Below are 22,065 nucleotides of genomic sequence, written 5' to 3' on the forward strand. Positions count from 1 at the left end.
CAAATAAAAATAAGAAAAAGATTCACACATATCCACACACGTACTCTCCGATGACCTAACCACTATGCCACCGAGGCCGGTCGACTTGTCAAGCAAAATAAAATTTTAAAAAGTTGCCATTGTTTATAAAGACTTTGTTTTTCGGTAAACTGATGATACATTTGTTGTGCTTTAGGGACACTGGGGACGGGATTTAGCTCACTCGACTGAGCGCTCGCCTGAGGTGCTTGCGTCGCAGAATCGAACCACCTCAGTGGATCCATTCAAATGACTGGGGGGTTTTCTCGTTCCAACCAGTGCACCACAACTGGTCAAAGGCCGTGGGAAAGTGCATATAAAATATTCCTTGCCGTTAATGAAAACATGTAGCGGGCTTCCTCTGATGACTACGAGTCAGAATGTAGCGGGTTTCCTTTCTAAGACTATATGTGAGAATTAGCAAATGTTTCACATCCAATAGCCGATGATTAATTGATCAATGTACTCTAATGGTGTCATTAAACAACACACAAAAAAACACCCTAATTTTTAGGGACATTGTTAACAGGCGTGTACTGTGTGGGAATGTTAGCCGGGGGGGGGGGGGGGATTATATGGACTGTGGCAAACAACGTTTATAGGGTGTTCTAGAGTGGCCGTCCAGTCTGCGTTTTTGGCACTATAAATGCAGGGAATTGTGAAAGAGAGGATCTAGGAGGGGTTCGGGTCATGCATTTACCCCCAACCATTAAATATATATGTTTTTAAAGAAAATTTGCTTTGAGCAGGTGGGATTCGACCTCTGACTCCACCCCCTGCACATGCATCTGGCGTTTTAAGGACCTCTTATTTGTGCACGTGTATTTTATCACTAATGTAGCCAGTTGTACTGACAAAGTGGTGCGCACTGCTTGGTGAAAATTAAATGCAGAAGTAAAATAAAAATGGAGATGACAGACCCACTTCCGTCTTCAAGCCATGAACCTTTTGGGCCTGTTTGTTCCTTGGGAAACTGCCCACATCATGTGCAACTTGGTTTACAGCTAAAACGATGGAACAATTTAAGAGAACAGCTAAATTGCAAGCACGAGTCGCTTGCTGAGCTGTTGATCAATAGTTGGTAAGCCTACGCCTTTTGAAGGGTCAACAACAAATCGGACCAAAAACAAAATAAATCAGAAATCCTGAAATATCTTCAAATTTTCCACACGCAGTGGCATTCATTTCCAGAGTGGCGAATAATACACTTTGCTTCTTTTTTTTTCTTATCGTTATGCCATTAAGTAAATGGGTAAAAATTAAATTAGTATGTTGGCAATATCCCCAACTGTCCGAGAGGATCTCAGGATGGGGGTTGGGGGTGGATCCCGAAATGGTTATAACAGATTATGTCTGTTACTTGGAGAATTGACTATATGTCTTCAGTAGTGGGACACTCCCCCCCCCCCCCCCCCCCCCCCCCCTACATAATTGGTGGCAATCCAGGTTAATTAGCAATTACCTGCTGGTTCTGTAAGCTGTGAATTTTGCCTGCCAGATTAAATCAAGGCTTCTAGAATTTTTATAAAATCCACTAGTCATGGGATCAGTGATTTTAAAAATTTACTAGCCATGATTAAAAATTCATTAGCCCTACTTTACTTTAAGTTTATTACTATTATTTAGTATTTTACTAAATAATAGTAATAATCAGATATGTCACCTGAAGAGGGAGATAGAGTTTCAAAATACTAACATTTGGGTGTTAGGGTGGGGACAGGATATTCATATTTACAAAATAGACTTATCTGCCACATTTGACCAAAAAAATAAAATAATTCAGTATCTGTCGGGCATGACAATAGTAGTTATTTACTAGCCCAACATTGAATATCACTAGCCATGGGAGTGGGGCTACCATAATCTAGAAGCTGTGATCAAATATGACTGGCTCAAAGTACATGTAATATGTGACTATATATGTAAAATAAATCCAGGCCCTTGGATTTCATGGCTTTGTCGGTAACATCAAGGAACCGGAAAAAAAATTCCCATAATTATTATATCCAGTACGACTATTTAACGAAAATAATATATATATATATATATATATATATATATATATATATATATATAATTATTTTTTAAGAAAAAACATTTCTGATGGGTTTCCATGATCACAAGGCATGGAACCGAAAAAGTAGGGTGTTATGGCCAGTAATTCCTGGTTTGATGGAACAACAGGAAAACAATCTCCCAACTTGTGATATTGACTGGCAAAAACTAATTGGCACAGCATTATTAAACTCGGTATTTTCGGTATTCTCAGCTTTAAATGCATGCCCGAGTTAAGTCTAGCACGCTAATTTCATCTAAATAAAAGTAAATTCCATACATAAGGCCCTCATCTCTTTCTTCTTCTCAGCTATTTTGCGTTCATCAGATATATATATTGCTAGATATTGTTAGTGCTTTACTAAATGGCAGGAAACATTTTTCAATTCCGAAATTTCAGTATTTTGATATTTGTTCAGTGTGGAAAGTGCATGTAAAAGATCCCTTGCTAATGAAAAATGTATCAGGTTTTAGGACTCGAACCTAAGAATTTCTTACTTACAGCAATTTTTAAATGTTTTTGCCAGAGGTAAAATGCTTGCTGACAGCAATTTTGAGCCTGGCTGCGGCAATTTTAAATGGGTAACTTTTGCAACAAATATAAAACCAAAAATTGTACCTTCAACCCAGGGCTTCAAGAATTTTTATACTTTCCACTAGCCATGGGATCAGTGATTAAAAATTCACTAGCCCTGTTTTACTTTAAGTTAATACAAGTTTACTAAATAATATTAATAATCACATATGTCACCTAAAGAGGGAGGTAGAGCTTAAAAACACTAACATTGGGGTTTGGGGTGGGGTCAGGATATTCATATTTACAAAATAGACTGCAACATTTTACCTTTTTTTGTCACTAGCCATTGGGCATAGCAATAATAGTTATTTACTAGCCCAACATTGAATATCACTAGCCACTAGAAGCTCTGGAAGCTCCTGACCAATGGCAAATCGTTGTTGGTGCCATTGTTAAAGAAAGAAAGAAATGTTTTATTTAACAACGCACTCAACACATTTTATTTACAGTTATATGGCGTCAGACATATGGTTAAGGACCACACGGATTTTGAGAGGAAACCCGCTGTCGCCACTTCCATGGACTACTCTTTCCGATTAGCAGCATGGGATCTTTTATCTGCGCTTCCCACAGGCAGGATAGCACAAACCATGGCCTTTGTTGAACCAGTTATGGGTCACTGGTCGGTGCAAGTGGTTTACACCTACCCATTGAGCCTTGCAGAGCACTCACTCAGGGCTTGGAGTCGGTATCTGGATTAAAAATCCCATGCCTCGACTGGGATCCGAACCCAGTACCTACCAGCCTGTTGACCAATGGCCTAACCACGACGCCACCGAGGCCGGTCCATCGTTAAAGGCGCAGACCACAGTTTGAGCCAGTGAAAATAAACACTAGGTTTATTAGTTAATCTACAAACTTGCAAACACATTTGGATAAGATTATAACAGAGAGAAGCTAAAGTCTGTGATGTTTAAATGGGGAAATACCGTCGAAAATAACTAGAGCTTGTTTCGATAACCATTACTTCTCAGAGAGGAACATGCGTTTTTTAAATTATGGAAAATGCATTTTGGGGTATTACAAAAACCGGTATGACCAGAACCACTTAAGGTGTACGAAAATGAATACAGTGAAACCCCTCAACACCGGACCCCCTCTAAACCGGAATCCCCTCAAAACCGGACGTTTTCCGTGGTCCCGTGATTTACACATCTTTTAACACTATATTTTACCCCTCTAAACCGGAAACCCCTCTAAACTGAACACCGGACAAACAATTCGGTCCCAATGTGTCAACTTAGTGTAAATCCTACCCCTGAAAACCGGACGATCAAACCGATACTAATCAATATGGCGCCCACCTGTCTGTGAACACCGATGGCTAGTGCAATATGCGCATGCTCGAGATCGCTGTTATCAGTGTAATCACCGCGTCATACAGTACAGGTACCGCTCAGCAGGCAAGATTAGCAACTTGACAATAAACAATTAAAAGGACTGATCGCAAGGTTTGGTATGGAGTTAACTACTGTAAACACATTGATTGTGTTGTAATTATGGTTAACATTAGCGGAGTTCGGGTTTGGGTTAGATGTCTTTATTAAGTTACGAGTGTGTTTTAAGGTCTTAAATGTGATCCTTCACAAACATGTCTTATGATTTGCTTCAAAGATTGACACAAATAACAGGGAATTTAATTTGCTGCCTTCCTATTCTGTGAATGTGTTGGTTTTTTTTTAAACGTTTGTTTAGCGAAATAAAGAGTAAGCAAAAGTATATGTTGGCTTTGCGTAGTCGAATAGATGTCGATTTTCAACATGACGGAACGTCCAGATAAACGTCGCCGTGTTGAACTCTCGCTCGATGATAAACTCAAAATAATTAAAAGTTTCGAAAGTGTACCTAAACCAATGTTAAGATCTTTGAGTGAAAAGTTTAGTATTGGCAAATCAACAGTTGGAGATATCATCAAAAAACGAGAGGTTTATAAGGCAGAGTTTGAAAAGAATATTAGCGGGAATAAACGGCGGTTTAATAATGCATGTAAATTTGATAAGCTCAATGAACTGGTATGGCAGATGTTTTAATTATTATTCTTGTTGTTCTTGTTTTAAAACACTTTAACACTTTCCCTATTTTATGGAGAACGGAAGGTATTTCCGTCCAGGCAGACCCCTGAAAACCGGACACCTCTGAAAACCGGACATTTTACTTGGTCCCATGGATGTCCGGTATTGAAGGGTTTCACTGTATTCTAAATAATAAAATTCTAACTTAAATTGTTACAATTATAAAAATGGCTTCAATAGTGAAAAATATGTCATGTTTAACTTTTAGACTGCTGGATTAACTTTTGACAAAAACCATGTTGAGTGGGTACAAGTTTATAATTTTATATTCACTAAAATAATTTATAAATATATAAAATAAAGTTCGTATTTGAATCTATAAGTATTATTTTCATGGATTTTTATACGTTTTATGATAATTTAGATCAGTTAATGTTGACTAAAATTAGGCAAAAAATCAAAAAAGTCGTGTTTACTTACCGGCATTTGTGGCCAGCTGTCCAGTATTTATGTCTATTATTTCCAATAACAGTGGTTTTCTAACCAGAATTTCTTTTTTTAAAACTAACTACGATTCATATCCTAATATTTGGTGATTTTCATTATTGGTAAAACGATCAAATTTATTATCAAATTAGCCGTCACAATCAGCTATCAATCCCTGAAAATTACCGCAATGTGCCGCCATTGTTGTCAAGCGAAAATACTTGCTAAAAACCACTTTTTCAACTCAAAATTACAAGCTATTTTTAAAACAAAAACCTAAAGATACAGGAAGCTGGGTTGACTTCTGTTTCCTGTTCTACAAGTCTTTCCGTTGAGTATCGTGTGCAAAATGGTGGGAAATATGAATTGGGGAATGCACTGTATACAGTGTACAGTATGTCGACTGGCATGACGTCGGGCAAGATATCTCACCTGCAGTAGTCAGAAGGCTAAAAACTAGGGTCTGTCTCTTTAAGTTTGAGACCTGAAGTTTTCCACTAACTGGCCTCAGTGGCGTCGTGGTTAGGCCATCGGTCTACAGGCTGGTAGGTACTGGGTTTGGATCCCAGTCAAGGCATGGGATTTTTAATCTAGATACTGACTCCAAATCCTGAGTGAGTGCTCCGCAAGGCTCATTGGGTAGGTGTAAACCACTTGCACCGACCAGTGATCCATAACTGGTTCAACAAAGGCCATGGTTTGTGCTATCCTGCCTGTGGGAAGCGCAAATAAAATATCCCTTGCTGCTAATCGGAAAGAGTATCCCTTGTAGTGGCGACAGAGGGTTTCCTCTCAAAATCTGTGTGGTCCTTAACTATATTTCTGACACCATATAACTGTAAATAAAATGTGTTTAGTGCATCGTTAAATAAAACATTTCTTTCTTTCTGTTTTTTGTTTTCCACTAAGTCTTAGTGTCAGAAATTACCAAATGTTTGACATCCAAGAACCCAGTAATGATTAAATCAATCAATGTGCTTAGTAATATTATTAAAATTTAACTTCCTATTTTGGGTGCTAATGTGTCATTAAACAAATGTTTCATTTCTTTGTTTTTTAAAACACAGTCACTCTGATTCTTTTGTTTCTGTTTTAGGTATGCTAATCAGAAAACTGATTCAGCAGATGACGGCCCCGGAATTAAGCTGAACAGGGTGAAAAGTGAACCGCAGTCGGACAGTGCATCACAGTACGCAGCACTTATAGAACAGTTATGAAAATCCACTAGCCATAGGATCAGTGATTTTAAAATTGTACTAGCCATGATTAAAAATTCACTCGCCCTACTTTAAGTAAATACAATTTTACTAATAGGAATAATCGGATATGTCACCTAATGGAGATAGAGCTTAAAAACCCTAGACTGGAATCGGGTGTGGGGGCAGGATATTCATATTTACAAAAGACATGTAGACTTAAATGCAGCTTTTGACACACACAAAAGTTCACTAGCCGTCTGGCATGGCAATAGTAGTTATTTACTAGCCCAGCATTTAACATCACTAGCCACGGGAGTGGGGCTACCATAATCTAGAAGCTCTGTCGGGCATGGCAACAGTAGTTATTTACTAGCCCAGCATTTAATATCACTAGCCACGGGAGTGGGGCTACCATAATCTAGAAGCTCTGTCGGGCATGGCAACAGTAGTTATTTACTAGCCCAGCATTTAATATCACTAGCCACGGGAGGGGGGCTACTATAATCTAGAAGCTCTGTCGGGCATGACAACAGTAGTTATTTACTAGCCCAGCATTTAATATCACTAGCCACGGGAGTGGGGCTACCATAATCTAGAAGCCCTGTCTGGCATGGCAACAGTAGTTATTTACTGGCCCAGCATTTAATATCACTACCCCACTCCCGGGCTACTATAATCTAGAAGCCCTGTCGGGCATGGCAACAGTAGTTATTTACTGGCCCAGCATTTAATATCACTACCCCACTCCCGGGCTACTATAATCTAGAAGCCCTGTCGGGCATGGCAACAGTAGTTATTTACTGGCCCAGCATTTAATATCACTAGCCACGGGAGTGGGGCTACCATAATCTAGAAGCTCTGTCGGGCATGGCAACAGTAGTTATTTACTAGCCCAGCATTTAATATCACTAGCCACGGGAGTGGGGCTACCATAATCTAGAAGCCCTGTCTGGCATGGCAACAGTAGTTATTTACTAGCCCAGCATTTAATATCACTAGCCACGGGAGTGGGCTACTATAATCTAGAAGCTCTGTCGGGCATGACAACAGTAGTTATTTACTAGCCCAGCATTTAATATCACTAGCCACGGGAGTGGGGCTACTATAATCTAGAAGCTCTGTCGGGCATGGCAACTAGTTATTTACTAGCCCAGCATTTAATATCACTAGCCACGGGAGTGGGGCTACCATAATCTAGAAGCCCTGTCTGGCATGGCAACAGTAGTTATTTACTAGCCCAGCATTTAATATCACTAGCCACGGGAGTGGGGCTACTATAATCTAGAAGCTCTGTCGGGCATGACAACAGTAGTTATTTACTAGCCCAGCATTTAATATCACTAGCCACGGGAGTGGGGCTACTATAATCTAGAAGCTCTGTCGGGCATGGCAACTAGTTATTTACTAGCCCAGCATTTAATATCACTAGCCACGGGAGTGGGGCTACCATAATCTAGAAGCCCTGTCTGGCATGGCAACAGTAGTTATTTACTAGCCCAGCATTTAATATCACTAGCCACGGGAGTGGGGCTACTATAATCTAGAAGCTCTGTCGGGCATGGCAACAGTAGTTATTTACTGGCCCAGCATTTAATATCACTAGCCACGGGAGTGGGGCTACTATAATCTAGAAGCTCTGTCGGGCATGGCAACTAGTTATTTACTAGCCCAGCATTTAATATCACTAGCCACGGGAGTGGGGCTACTATAATCAAGAAGCTCTGTCGGGCATGGCAACTAGTTATTTACTAGCCCAGCATTTAATATCACTAGCCACGGGAGTGGGGCTACTATAATCTAGAAGCTCTGTCGGGCATGGCAATAGTAGTTATTTACTGGCCCAGCATTTAATATCACTAGCCACGGGAGTGGGGCTACCATAATCTAGAAGCTCTGTCGGGCATGGCAATAGTAGTTATTTACTAGCCCAGCATTTAATATCACTAGCCACGGGAGTGGGGCTACTATAATCTAGAAGCTCTGTCGGGCATGGCAACAGTAGTTATTTACTGGCCCAGCATTTAATATCACTAGCCACGGGAGTGGGGCTACTATAATCTAGAAGCTCTGTCGGGCATGGCAACTAGTTATTTACTAGCCCAGCATTTAATATCACTAGCCACGGGAGTGGGGCTACTATAATCTAGAAGCTCTGTCGGGCATGGCAATAGTAGTTATTTACTAGCCCAGCATTTAATATCACTAGCCACGGGAGTGGGGCTACTATAATCTAGAAGCTCTGTCGGGCATGGCAACTAGTTATTTACTAGCCCAGCATTTAATATCACTAGCCACGGGAGTGGGGCTACTATAATCTAGAAGCCCTGTCTGGCATGGCAACAGTAGTTATTTACTAGCCCAGCATTTAATATCACTAGCCACGGGAGTGGGGCTACTATAATCTAGAAGCTCTGTCGGGCATGGCAACTAGTTATTTACTAGCCCAGCATTTAATATCACTAGCCACAGGAGTGGGGCTACTTTAATCTAGAAGCTTTGCAGTACTCACAAGACATTTGGTGCCAGTTTTAAAATACTGTGAAAAATAAAATCTTTCAGATTGTGAACTGTGTGTGAAGAAAGTATATATACTACTCAAAAGAATTTAAGGGTCAAAAATTTATAACCAAATAAGTTTCAGAGTGTATTAGATTGATGATGTAAACTACACCAAAAATTTAATTTATTGTTCCATATTTACAAAAACCCCACAAATAAATGTCACTGTATACAAGAAAGTCACATGACATGCTGTCAAAGTTGAAGGTTGTCAAACATGGATTTTACACATTAGAACATTCGTTTAATAGTGTGTGAATCCACCCCTGGTGCGAATACACTCGACACATCGTTGCTTCATGCTGTTGATCAGGCGTCTGAAGAACTCTTGGGGAATGGCCTGCCACTCTGCCATAAGAAGTTGACCCAGATCATGAAGGTTGGCCGGAGGGGCATGGTTATCCCGAACTCTCCTGCCTAATTCGTCCCAGGCGTACTCTATTGGGGCCAAGTCAGGCGAATATGCTGGCCAATCCATCCTGGCGATACCTTGTTGTCTGAGAAAGTCCGTTACCACCCTGGCGCGGTGGGGTCTGGCATTGTCATCCTGCAGAACTACCCCGCCGCCAATCTGCTGAAGGCCTGGGAGAACCAACGGCCGGATAATCTCATTCAGATAGCGGATTCCATTCAGATTGCCATCCACCACATAGAGGGGGGTCCTGTGGTGGATAGAGATGCCGCCCCACACCATGACGCTGCCACCACCGAACCGGTGACGTTGTCTAACGTTAACGTCAGCGAAGCGCTCCCCAGGATGTCTGTAGACACGAACCCGACCGTCGTTGAACTGGAGACTAAACCTGGACTCATCAGTGAACATCACTCGACCCCACTGAACACGTTGTCACCGCAGATGAAGTGTGCACCAGTGACGTCTGGCTGTTCTGTGACGTGGTAGGAGTGGTGGTCGAACAGCCTGGCGACGGCAGCGTAGATTATTGTCTCTCAGACGATTGCGTATGGTTTGATCAGACACTCGAGTTCCAGTCTCAGTCCGCAGATTGTCACGTAATCGGCGTGCAGTGGTTGTGCGTTGACGTAGAGCCATATTGGTGATGTAACGGTCCTCTCTATTTGTAGTACTTCGGGGTCTTCCCGAACGTGGACGATTTCGAACAGAATTCATTGCTTGGTACCGTTGCCACAGTCGGCCAACGACACTCTGACTGACACCAAGTCTCAGAGCAACATTTCTTTGCGTATTGCCATCCTGAAGCCAAGCAATAGCCCTTCCTCGATCTTCGATAGTCAGTTGACGTCGTACCATTGTCGAATTTGGAGTGTGCACCGTACACGAACGCAAGCTCCAATTATACGGAAATTCAGCATTGGGAACATGGAATACACATGCAAAGCGTGCAAATGAAGCGCTTTGTGAAAAAGCAAGTTATGGGCACTTAGCAGACCTTTCGCTTTCGCCCTAATTTACGTGCAAATGTAAGCATGTTTTCGCCATTAGAACTAGTCGACAGTGTCAATGACAGTGGATTTTAATTCATTTATGGGTTGCTTAGACCCACTTTTGTCAAAATGGAACAATACCATGCGTGACATTATGGTCTAGCTAATATAATTGACATTCAGAAAATAATGTCGAAAATATCGTCTGACCCTTAAATTCTTTTGAGTAGTAATATAAAAGATCCATTGCAAATTAAAAAAAAATTTTTTTTTTACTTAATCCTACGGGACATTCAAATACAATAGCACCACAAATGCCCCCTCCCACTTCCGACCCTAGTCGAGTTGCTAATCTCCCACCCACCCCAACCCTTTACAGTCCTGTCCTGGATGAAGGAGTCAACACCTTTAACTATGACAATCGTGTGGTACAACAGCTTGCTCTGAATGTGCGTGTTAATCCCTATGACCTGACCTGTGACTGACGATTAATTAATCATTGAGTTTATTAAATAAAACCTTTTGTTTGCTGTATCAAGCTACAATAAACAATAAATTTTACAGATACTATTAGTTATTCAAAGCTTAGTCTGAATTTTTATATCTTTCTTTTCGTTTTGTTGAAATTATAAATATTTTATTTTTAAAAATCGAAATACTGAATTTAAAAAAAAAATTTTTTAATAACTCTGTGAGCTTGAATTTCCATACAGTAAACCAATGTCTTAAGATTAAATTTCGTAAAATTATTTTATTTTATAAATATTTTTATTTACCTATTAAAATAGTTTTTTGGGGTTTGCCTGGATTATCTCCCTTCCGTTATCTTGGGAAGCCGCCTTCTGATTTGGTCTCATTTGGCCAATTAACTTGCTAGAACTATTACACTTTTTTTTTTCTTTGTTTGTTGTTAGCAACTGGATATAGGTCAGTGGGTAGATCTGTCATCTGAAGTTTTAGTTTGTGGATAGTGCTCCTGCTTTTTTTCAAATGAAGTAATTGCTAGCCTAACTAGTATGATAACCATAAATATTAATTGATTATATATTACATATTTCAGATTTGAATGTAAAATCAAAATTATTCCTTAAAAACAATTCTGGATAAAACTAACTTTTCATATTAGTGCTAGATTGACCAACGTATATATCCTGGGTGAGAGTCATGACAAATTATGTTTATGATAGCGATTTCTTTTCATATTTGTAAAATGCTCGCTCACAGTGGGCTATTTTTCACTCCAGCCAGTCCACCACGACTAGTACATCAAAGGCTGTGGTATGTGCTATCCTGTCTATGGGATGGTGCATATAAAAGATCCCTTGCTGCTAATCGAAAAGAGTAGCCCATGTAGTGGCGACAGCGGGTTTTCTCTCTCAAAATCTGTGTGGTCCTTAACCATATGCCAGACGCCATATAACCGTAAATAAAATGTGTTGAGTGCGTTTTTAAATAAAACATTTCCTTTCTTCCTTCTTTTCAAATTCAGGTTACATAAATTCAGTAATCAGTTCGGCTTAAAAAAAACGTTACTGATAATGATGATATTTTCTAGGAGTATGTATTTTAGCTATCAATATTCAGGGCTCAGCCTTAGTGGTAGGCCGGGGTGTTTTGGCTACCGGTTTCTCGGTCGGGCTACCAGACGTCTAAACCTGGTGCCGGACTATTAGATTTTTTTTTGTACGTCCAGTTACTCGGCAATCAACAAGATTCTTAAGCATCTAAAAAAAACACACAAAAAAACATCTAAAACATTTAAATAAAAATGAACAATTTTTCTTTTTTCTTTCTTTTTTAAAAATTATGAAAATTATGGGACTACCAATTTTACTGAGGGCTTCCATATTTCATAACCTGGTAGCCCGGTGGGCTACTACTCAAAAAAGTTACGGTCAAGGCCTGTAATATGTGTATACAGTTGTGCAGTACTGTCAGACAAATCAGACATGACAGTATTACTGCATGCCCTAAAATGTTTAATATTATCTTGTATCTCTTTCATTCTGGGGCGGGGTGTAGCCTGGTGGTAAAGCACTCGCTTGATGAGCGGTCAGTTTCGGATCAATGCCCGGCAGTTTCGGATCGATCACCGCCAGTTTGAGATCGATCCCCGTCGGTTTGGCTATCCCTTGTTCCAGCCAGTATATCAAAGACCATGGTATTTGCTATCCTGTACATGTATGTGGGATGATGCATATTAAAGATCCCTTGCTACTAATAAAAAAATATAGCGGGTTTCCTTTCTTAGACTACAGGTCATAATTACCAAATGTTTGACATCCAGTAGCCGATGATTAATAAATCAGTGAGCTCTAGTGGTGTCGATAAACAATACAAACAGACAAACAAACTTACCCTTTCATTCTTTTTTTTTGCAGTTCCCATCTGCAGGCGAGCAATGAGTATGAAATGAATCGCATATCCAGACGGAAAGCCAGGCACATGAAGCCGACAAAAATCCCCAGCACTGAAAGCATAGGAACCGTCAGCCTTGCTCCCAAGAGATCCATAATCACCACCAAGAAGGAAAAACAGAAGTCTAAAACTTTGTACTCCTTCAAAAAAGTGTCTGCAGGGGGCGGTCGTGCTCAGAGTGTTGAATATTCGTCGGGTGATCCTGTCTGCTTGAAGGATGATCCAGTTCTGGATGGGTCTCTGCAACCTCGAGTCTGCCTTGGAAGATTCAACAGCTGTGGCTCAAATACAGTGAAGGATAAGGAAGACGAGGATGTGGATTCGGTTGAAAGTAAGAAATATCTGGAAAATCTGGACGCTGCCACTGAGGAGGATGAAGGTGGTGGTAATGTTTCTTCGGCCAATTTGGATGGTGACGATGATGATGATGGTGATCCCATAGGGTCTGATTTCCATCACGGGCTTCAGGTGAGTTGCAAGAAAGAGACTGCAGAACAGGCGTTTTCAGAGAGTGAAAATATGGCAGGACAATCGATAGAAGGGGACGATGCTTTTCCAGAAACTGGTGCCGTGTCTTCCCAAAGCGATTGGGGTTTGGATGATGGTGGCGATGAGAATGATGATGTTGCAAAGGACTCTGATTCTGACTGGAGTCCACAGAAGGGAATCGGAACAGTTATTAAAAAAAGGAAGCTTCGTCGCAGCAGACGCATCAAGGTGACCAAACCGGTGGTAGATAAGCCACCACAGAAAGCCATGGATGGCAGGAAAACAAGATGGCAGCGTTCCAGAGCTGCAGCATCAGCTAGAGCAGCAGCAGCAGCAGCAGTATCAGCATCCGTTTCCAAGAAGGATGATGACGTCACAAGCTTCACCAACAGGGAAGCTCACAGCAAGACTTACAAGGTGGACAGGCCCAAGCTGCTCAAACTTACTCCAGACTCGTTCCAGTGTCAGACCTGTAAGAGGAGGTTCAGCTCCAAAGCCGAGGGCAAGCTGCACCTCTTCGAGCACCAGCCTCACAAATGTCCGCTGTGTCCTGGCCGGTTCGAGGACGCACAGGTCCTCGACCGACACGTGACAGACAAACACCCGGCGACGCAGCGCTGCAGCATGTGCTTCTACACCTGCCGCACGAAGACCGAACTCCGGCAGCACGTGATGACGCAGCACCAGTTAGCACCTTTGCCCAACACAACCCTGTGCCACATCTGTGGGCAGCAGTTCAAGGTGACGATCAACGTCCAGAAGCACCTGGCCGAGGTGCACGGAATAGTGGAGGAGTCACTGAAGAAGTACGTGTGCGACCAGTGCGGCAACGAGTACATCCTCAAGCAGTCGTTCAGGAAGCACCAGCTGACCCACCGCGGAAAGATCATCCCCTGCAGTGTGTGCGACAAGCTGTTCGCGACACATGACCATCTGCGCCGGCACTACAACACCGTGCACCTCAAGCTGAAGAAACACTTCTGTCCGCACGAAGGCTGTGATATGAAGTTCGCCTTCCGACGCAGTCTGACCAGTCACGTGAACATGGTCCATCTCAAACTGCGGCTCTTCCCCTGCACCTGGCCCAACTGCGACAGGAAGTTTTACGCCAAGAAACACCTGACCGTTCACCTGCGTATTCACAACGACGAAAAGCCGCACAAGTGCAGCATATGTAATTACGCGTGCCGACAGAGGGCAGCACTGAATTGGCACATGAAGAAGCACGGGATATACCACGAGCCGCAGGATGACGTGACCAAGCCGACGTACTCTCAGTTTCCTTCCAATTTCAAACGAGGGAGGAAAAGGACGAGATTCCGAAAAACGAAGCCATACTCGATGGTAGAGGCCCGTGGGTTAGATCATCTGGTCAAGGAAGAGCACACGTTGGTAGGGCCTGAAAAACAGACGTCGGAATTCACAGACCAGGACAAAAATCAGACTCGGTCTTCTTCACCTCCAGGTCAAACGAACTTACAGCGTCAATTTTTCGCCGAGGAGGCAAACCTTCAGTATCCTACAATGGTGAAGCCCATTTCGAAGTTCCAGATGCAGTTCGGAGCTGGTGATGAGTACAATCACGATGGTAATCGTGACCAGTCGAAGAGTTATTCAGACGACAGTTCCATTGAGTGCGGAGCCCGCAACACATCTAGTCTGCCACTGAACGGCGAAAGGACGACTCAGAGAGACAAACCCGATCACAGACTCGATCCGGTTAGCGAATGTCCAACTTCGTCTTTTCAGTCACCATTGCATTTTGCAGGCCATCCAGCTGAATTACCGAAATACGAGAATCCCAATTCCCTCAGAGCTTCCACATCATTCCAGATTTACCCACAACCACACTCAACTGCGACAAACACGAAACTAAATTACAATAACACAGCAGCTAAGGAACCCTCTCCCAGCAGCCTGAACGCTAACAGTGATAAACTCAATTCATTGCATTACGAAAGTTTCGAAAAAGTTCATTCAAAAGTTTTAGATCCCGGGGGTGTCAAATATTCGGGAAATGTTATCAATTTCTCAAAATACGAGAAACAGTACGTACCGGATGATGACGTAAATCCCGATGGACGTGGACACGCGACCTCCAACGTGAAGTATTCGGAAAATCCCGACCTGCTGAGTGCTAGAACGACTGGCGCTGACCTGTTCCATCTGAACAGCAACTTTGATTCATCACAGATGAACCGCGTCAAGTCGTGGATCAATCAGATGCACATGGCCGGGTTCCAGTACCCGCCGAGTCAGAATTGTTTTCCTGGGGACACGGAACACAGGCTGGTGATGAGAAAGTACATGAATGAAAATGAGTCTGATCTTAGGCACGGGATGAACAGCTGAAACTTTTGAACATGGGTTTGTGAAGCATATAAGTATCTGGGTCCATTGATTGTCATGGCTGGTTTCATCTAGTTGTTACAAATGGATCAGCTTTAGAAGACTTGAATGAAAATGAGTCTGATCTTAATTAAGACACAGGATGAACAGCTGAAAGGCTGAACATGGGTTTGTGATGGATACATATCTGTGTCCAGTCATAGATAAGTATGAACAGTTGAAGGCTTGTCAAGGGTTTTTCATTTAATTATAACAAATGTAAACATCTTTGCAGACAGCTGAAGGATTGAACTTGGGTTTGTGAAGCATAAGTATCTGTGTCCAGTCATAGAGAAGTATGAATAGTTGAATGGTTCTCAAGGATGGTTCTGTCTAATTGTTACAAATATAGCAGCTTTTGAAGACCAGCCTGAAAATGAGTGATCTTAGACACAGTATGAACACAGGGCTAGTGGTCATAGACATTGATGAACCGTTGAAAACCTGTCATGGCTGGTTCTAATTGTAAAAATATAGCTGCTTTGAAGACTGAATGAAAATGAGTGTGATCTTTAGACTTTCGGTGAACAGCTGGAAAACTGAAAATGGGTTAGGGATGCCCAGAAATGGGATGATCAGTTGAAAGTTTGTCACGGCTCGTTTTCTCTAGCTGTAACAGTTGAGGCAGCGTTGGAGATGAATGGATACAATGAATATGAGATGAATAGCTCAAAGCTTGATTGGTTTAGTCTAGATAATTTTTTACAACAACTTTTCAGCCTTGAATGCAAGATTGTGTATCAATCTTATGCATTGAACAAATAGCTGAAAGCTTGAACATAAGTTGGTGATGTACAGGTGTGTGAGTCTGTTAATAGATATGGGATAATAGTTGAAAGCTTGACTGGTTTCATCCAGTTGGATCGGGATAATTCCACTTAACAGATGTATATCGGCTTTTCAGGCTTGAATGCAAGATTTTGTATCAATTTTGTGCATTGGACGATGAATAGCTAAAGCTGTGTCATGACTGGTTTCATCTAGTTGGATCCGGATAATTCCATGTAACAGATGTATATCAGCTTTTCAAATTTGAATGCAAAATTTTGTATCAGTCTTACGCATTGGACAAATAGCTGAAAGCTTGTCATGACTGGTTTCATCCAGTTGAATCCAAATAATTATCTGTAACAGATACATGTATGTACATTCAGCACCTTCCAGACTTGAATGGCAGATTTTGTCTCGAAGAGGTTGTGTTTCAAGAAAATAGACCATTGTCATGGTTTTTAGGCCAAGATGCAGGATTGTGTTTTGAAGAGAGTGTGTGTGCCAAGAAATTTTGCAGGCCGTTAAATGCAGAGCGTTAATGTTGAATAGGTTATAGCACATGATGATGGAGCCCAGTGATGATTTTCAAGCCTTTGAATGCAAGCTTTTGTTTTGGGAGCGGCTGTTGTCCGAGAAATTAGACTAGTGCGGAAAAAAATGTTCAAGTCTTACGTGTAGGAGTTTGATTATGGGTGAGGTGGACCATATCCCTGAAAAGTAAATCCTGATGATGATATATAGCAAAGTGTATATAACATGCCCCTACCAAAACTAAAATCATACTTACACTTAAATTTGAAGTGTATATGGTCATCCTGGTATTTTTAATATCTCAAAATGCATTTCTCATATTTTTAAAAACACATGTGCGTCTGAGAAGTAACAGTTATGGAGTCCAGTTTTAGTCTATTTTTAGAGGATATTTCACCATTTCAAAGTCACAGACTCAGGTTTCACTCAGTTATAACTTTATCCAAATGAAAGAAAGAAGTGTTTTATTTAACGACGCACTCAACACATTTTATTTATGGTTATATGGCGTCAGACATATGGTTCAGGACCACACAGGTTTTGAGAGGAAACCCGCTGTCGCCACTACATGGGCTACTCTTCCGATAGGCAGCAAGGGATCTTTTATTTGCGCTTCCCACAGGCAGGATAGCACAAACCATGGCCTTTGTTGAACCAGTTATGGATCACTGGTCGGTGCAAGTGGTTTACACCTACCCATTGAGCCTTGCGGAGCACTCACTCAGGGTTTGGAGTCTGTATCTGGATTAAAAATCCCATGCCTCGACTGGGATCTGAACCCTGTACCTACCAGCCTGTAGACCGATGGCCTGCCACGACGCCACCGAGGCCGGTTATCCAAATGTGTTACAGGTTTGTAGATTAACTGAACTTACCGGGTAGTGTTAATTTTCACGGGTTGAAACTAGGGTGTGTCCCTTTAAGAGAGGTTAAGATTAAGCTTTGTAAACTGAGTCCCTTGTTTTGGAAATGGAATCATTCTGAATGCATAAATATTGTCAGGGATGTTAGTTCTTTTAACTTTTTACCAGAATTCAGATTTTTTTTTATTCAGCATTAAATTTTTACCAAGTAGATTGAATTTACCTAAATGCTGAAAAATTACTAAGTTTTTTTAAAACTATGATAAACACTTTACAGCTGTTATTTAAAAAAGGGTCTCACACCTCTGAACTGTTGCAAGTCTGGTACTTAGTGATTTTCTTTATTATATGATTGTTGTTTTTTCCTGAAGTTTTTATTTATTTACAAAGTTATTGCTCGTTTGAGTATTTTGCTTTCTTGTTTGTTGATTGTGGAGTGTCATAATCATTGTAAATGTTTTAATTTATTGGCAATATCAGATCTGGAGATGTCGATTCTGATGATACGAAATGCATTTCTAACCATTATTTTGTGGATACTGTTCAACTTCCAGTGTCAATTTATACCTGTTTTAAACAGGAAAGCATTTAGTTTTAGCCAATTTTCACACTTGTAGAACATTTTATTGAATATTATTCCAAAATGGCTCATTAAAAAACACATTTTGGTATTCTAATACTAAATGTTGTAGCTAGTTAGCATAATTTGGCAATGGGCATGGTGAGCTCTGTTAAATCTATCATATTTTCATATGCTTGTTTTTCCTGTCTATTTTCTGTGAGGTCTGGACGTAGCCCAGTGGTACAGTGCTCGCTCGATGCGCGGTCGGTCTGGGATTGGTGTAACAAAGGCTGTGGTATGTACTATCCTGTCTGTGGGATGGTGTATATAAAAGGTCCCTTGCTGCTAATCGTAAAGAGTAGCCTATGAAGTGGCGACACCAGGTTTCCTCTATATATCTGTGTGGTCCGTAACCATACATCTGACACCATATAACCGTAAATAAAATGTGTTGAGTGCATCGTTAAATAAAACATTTCCTTCTTTCTTTATTTTCTGTGAATTATGAAAATAATGTGTCTACCATGTCTGTTTTCATGTTACCTGCAAATGAGTGATCCATGTACGAAAATACGTGAATTTCGAACCACTTTTTGAAATGACATCATACTGAAAATAATGTGTCTACCATGTCTGTTTTCATGTTACCTGCAAATGTGTGATCCATGTACGAAAATACGTGAATTTCGAACCACTTTTTGAAATGACATCATACTGAAAATAATGTGTCTACCATGTCTGTTTTCATGTTACCTGCAAATGTGTGATCCATGTACGAAAATACGTGAATTTCGAACCACTTTTTGAAATGACATCATACTGAAAATAATGTGTCTACCATGTCTGTTTTCATGTTACCTGCAAATGTGTGATCCATGTACGAAAATACGTGAATTTCGAACCACTTTTTGAAATGACATCATACTGAAAATAATGTGTCTACCATGTCTGTTTTCATGTTACCTGCAAATGTGTGATCCATGTACGAAAATACGTGAATTTCGAACCACTTTTTGAAATGACATCATACTGAAAATAATGTGTCTACCATGTCTGTTTTCATGTTACCTGCAAATGTGTGATCCATGTACGAAAATACGTGAATTTCGAACCACTTTTTGAAATGACATCGTACTGAAAATACGTGAATTTCGAACCACTTTTTGAAATGACATCGTACTGAAAATACGTGAATTTCGAACCACTTTTTGAAATGACATCATACTGAAAAGGGTCAGGACGTAGCCCAGTGGTGAAGTGCCTGCCTGATGCGTGATCAGTTTAGGATCGATTCCCATCAGTAGGCCCATCAGGCTATTTCTCGTTCCAACCAATGCACCAAGATCCCTTGCTACTAATGGAAAAATGTAGCGGGTTTCGCCTCTAAGAGTATATGTCAAAATTACCAAATATTTGACATCCAATAGCCGATTATTAATAAATCAATGTGCTCTAGTGGTGTCATTAAACAAAACAAACTTTCATACTGAAGAAAGTGTCGTCATCAATAATGGACAAGGAATATATGTACCGTATGAACTGACTCGTATTCTTAAGGTGTCCTTTCAAAATTAATATGCCAATTTAATTAATATGGCTATGGTGAGTATATGGAAGGAAGGAAATGTTTTATTTATCGACGCACTCAAAACATTTTATTTATGGTTATATGTCGTCAGACGTATGGTTAAGGACCACACTGATATTGAGAGAGGAAACCCGCTGTCACCACATCATGGGCTCCTCTTTTCAGTTAGCAGCAAGGGATCTTTTATATGCACCATCCCACAGACAGGAGAGTACATACAACAGCCTTTGTTACACCAGTTGTGGAGCATTGGCTTGAACGAGAAATAGCCCAATGGGCCCACCGACAGGAATCGATCCTAGATTGATCACGCATCGGGCGAGTGCTGTACCACTGAGCTACATCCCGCCCCCTTGTGTATATGGAAACAATCAACACGAATGTGGATTCATACTTTACGTACCAGAAAAACATACATATGGAAACGTAGCTTTAGTCATCAGACCTACCCAGCAGCCTCATTTCAGTGAATTCCTCAGTATGGAATCCCATACTGTGTATAAAATTGTGCACGAAATCACATTACCGGTAATAAAAACGGGGCTTATAAGTCTGATGGCTTAATTAGCTGCTATGCCACCGAAGCATGTGTAATAAAAAGTAATGGTTGTTTTATATACGTGTATAAGCGCTGAAATATAAATTAATATTCTTATGCTTACCTGTATGTCTGCAGTTATTCTTTACACCTGTCCATGTTGAGTCATGTAGTTTTGTGGGCATTGTTTAAGGATTATTATTTTTTTATACGAATTAGCAGCAACACAATAAATTATTATTGATTACTTGTTACATGCTTATAAAATGTAATCATAATTATTATAATCTTTTATTTGCATGTTTTTCATATATATATGTACGTGTGTATGTAATGTGTATATATATATATATGTGTGTGTGTGTGTGTATATATATATATATGTGTGTGTGTGTGTGTATGTATGTATATGTATGTGTGTATATGTTTGTGTGTGTGTGTGTGTATATATATATATATACATTTGTTCTGTTGTTTTTTTATTATCACATAACTGTTTATAAACATTTAGTTAATTGATATTTTGTTGAATATTAAAACATTGTTATAAATTCAAGTCATTATATAAATTTGTGCAGTAAGCACTGAAATAATTTATTAAATTTTTTTGTGCTGTTTATTAAGCTTTTAAATATAAACTGTGTAGAGTATACATAATATTATATATTATTTTTCTTTTCTAAATTGTGATATTAGATGTTGATTGATGCGTATAGACGGCATTTGCATACCAAATGGTTGAATCCAGTCAGAATTTAATTTTCATTCAGTAAATACAAATTCAACTTTAAAAACTGTTACAGTTGTTAGGCCAGGACCCCATTCCACGAAGCGATCTTAGCCTAAGATCACCTTAAGTGCTTAGCTACCTCATGTACTTAAGGTGATCATAGCACTAAGATCGTTTTGTGGTACGGGGCCCAGGACTTGAACCCAAAACCATAGTGCACTGTTACGCACTAGAATGCTGTGCCTTAGACCACTAGATGCATTCAGCACCAAACAGACATTTCCATATATATTTGAAAGACCAATAATCAGTTACCCTATTGGAATAACAAGCTCATTGTTATCAATATTCATAAGATTGAACGGTTGTGATTGTAAGGAACTATTTGATTGGATAATCCTGTTGTTCATTGTAAAGAACTATTTGATTGGATCCAGCCATTGGGTGCATGATTGTGGTGCATGGAAAAAATAAATGGCATAATTACGGAGAGGTAATATAAATAGAACTGTACCAAGATTAATATATAACATGAATTCTTACCCAAGCTTTTTTGGCTTTATGTCGACAGATGTTTTTCAAATACTTAATGACAGCAGACTTTTCTGTTCCTAAACCCTAAGTCAAGCCATCTTTCCATTAACGCGATTCTGTTAGAGGAAATATGCATTTCCACATCTGAGCTTTATGATAATTCATAAAAGGCTTCAGAATTAAAAACTGAGGTAACTGTTTCCTTTTTTCATAAACCATTATGTTCATGATAAATAGGCTACACAAAATGACAATTGTGTGAGCAATGCGCAAACAAAGCAGTCATTCTTTCAGTTTTCAGAGGCAAAATTTCTATACAGGTTACTTTGTTTCATTTTAGGGC

At 40.3% G+C, this 22,065-nt stretch overlaps 1 protein-coding gene across 1 annotated transcript; it reads left to right on the forward strand.

Moving 5' to 3' along the window:
• The first annotated feature begins 923 nt into the window (after window positions 1-923).
• LOC121389780 lies at window positions 924-17,302 on the forward strand. The gene is made up of 3 exons (XM_041521428.1): window positions 924-1,099; window positions 6,245-6,337; window positions 12,692-17,302. Exons 1-3 carry the CDS (start codon window positions 924-926, stop codon window positions 15,567-15,569), a joined length of 3,147 nt encoding a protein of 1,048 aa, XP_041377362.1. The 3' UTR covers window positions 15,570-17,302.
• The last annotated feature ends 4,763 nt before the right edge of the window (window positions 17,303-22,065 follow it).

Source organism: Gigantopelta aegis, chromosome 15 (genome assembly GCF_016097555.1).
Source record: "Gigantopelta aegis isolate Gae_Host chromosome 15, Gae_host_genome, whole genome shotgun sequence".
Lineage (NCBI taxonomy): Eukaryota > Metazoa > Mollusca > Gastropoda > Neomphalida > Peltospiridae > Gigantopelta > Gigantopelta aegis.

Bases quoted from the DNA above. Each gene is read 5' to 3' on its own strand.
- LOC121389780 (XM_041521428.1), top strand. From the start codon at position 924: ATGGAGATGACAGACCCACTTCCGTCTTCAAGCCATGAACCTTTTGGG. The intron at 1,100-6,244 runs GTAAGCCTACGC...TTTCTGTTTTAG, and splicing joins GAGCTGTTGATCAATAGTTG to GTATGCTAATCAGAAAACTG. The intron at 6,338-12,691 runs GTACGCAGCACT...TTTTTTTTGCAG, and splicing joins CAGTCGGACAGTGCATCACA to TTCCCATCTGCAGGCGAGCA.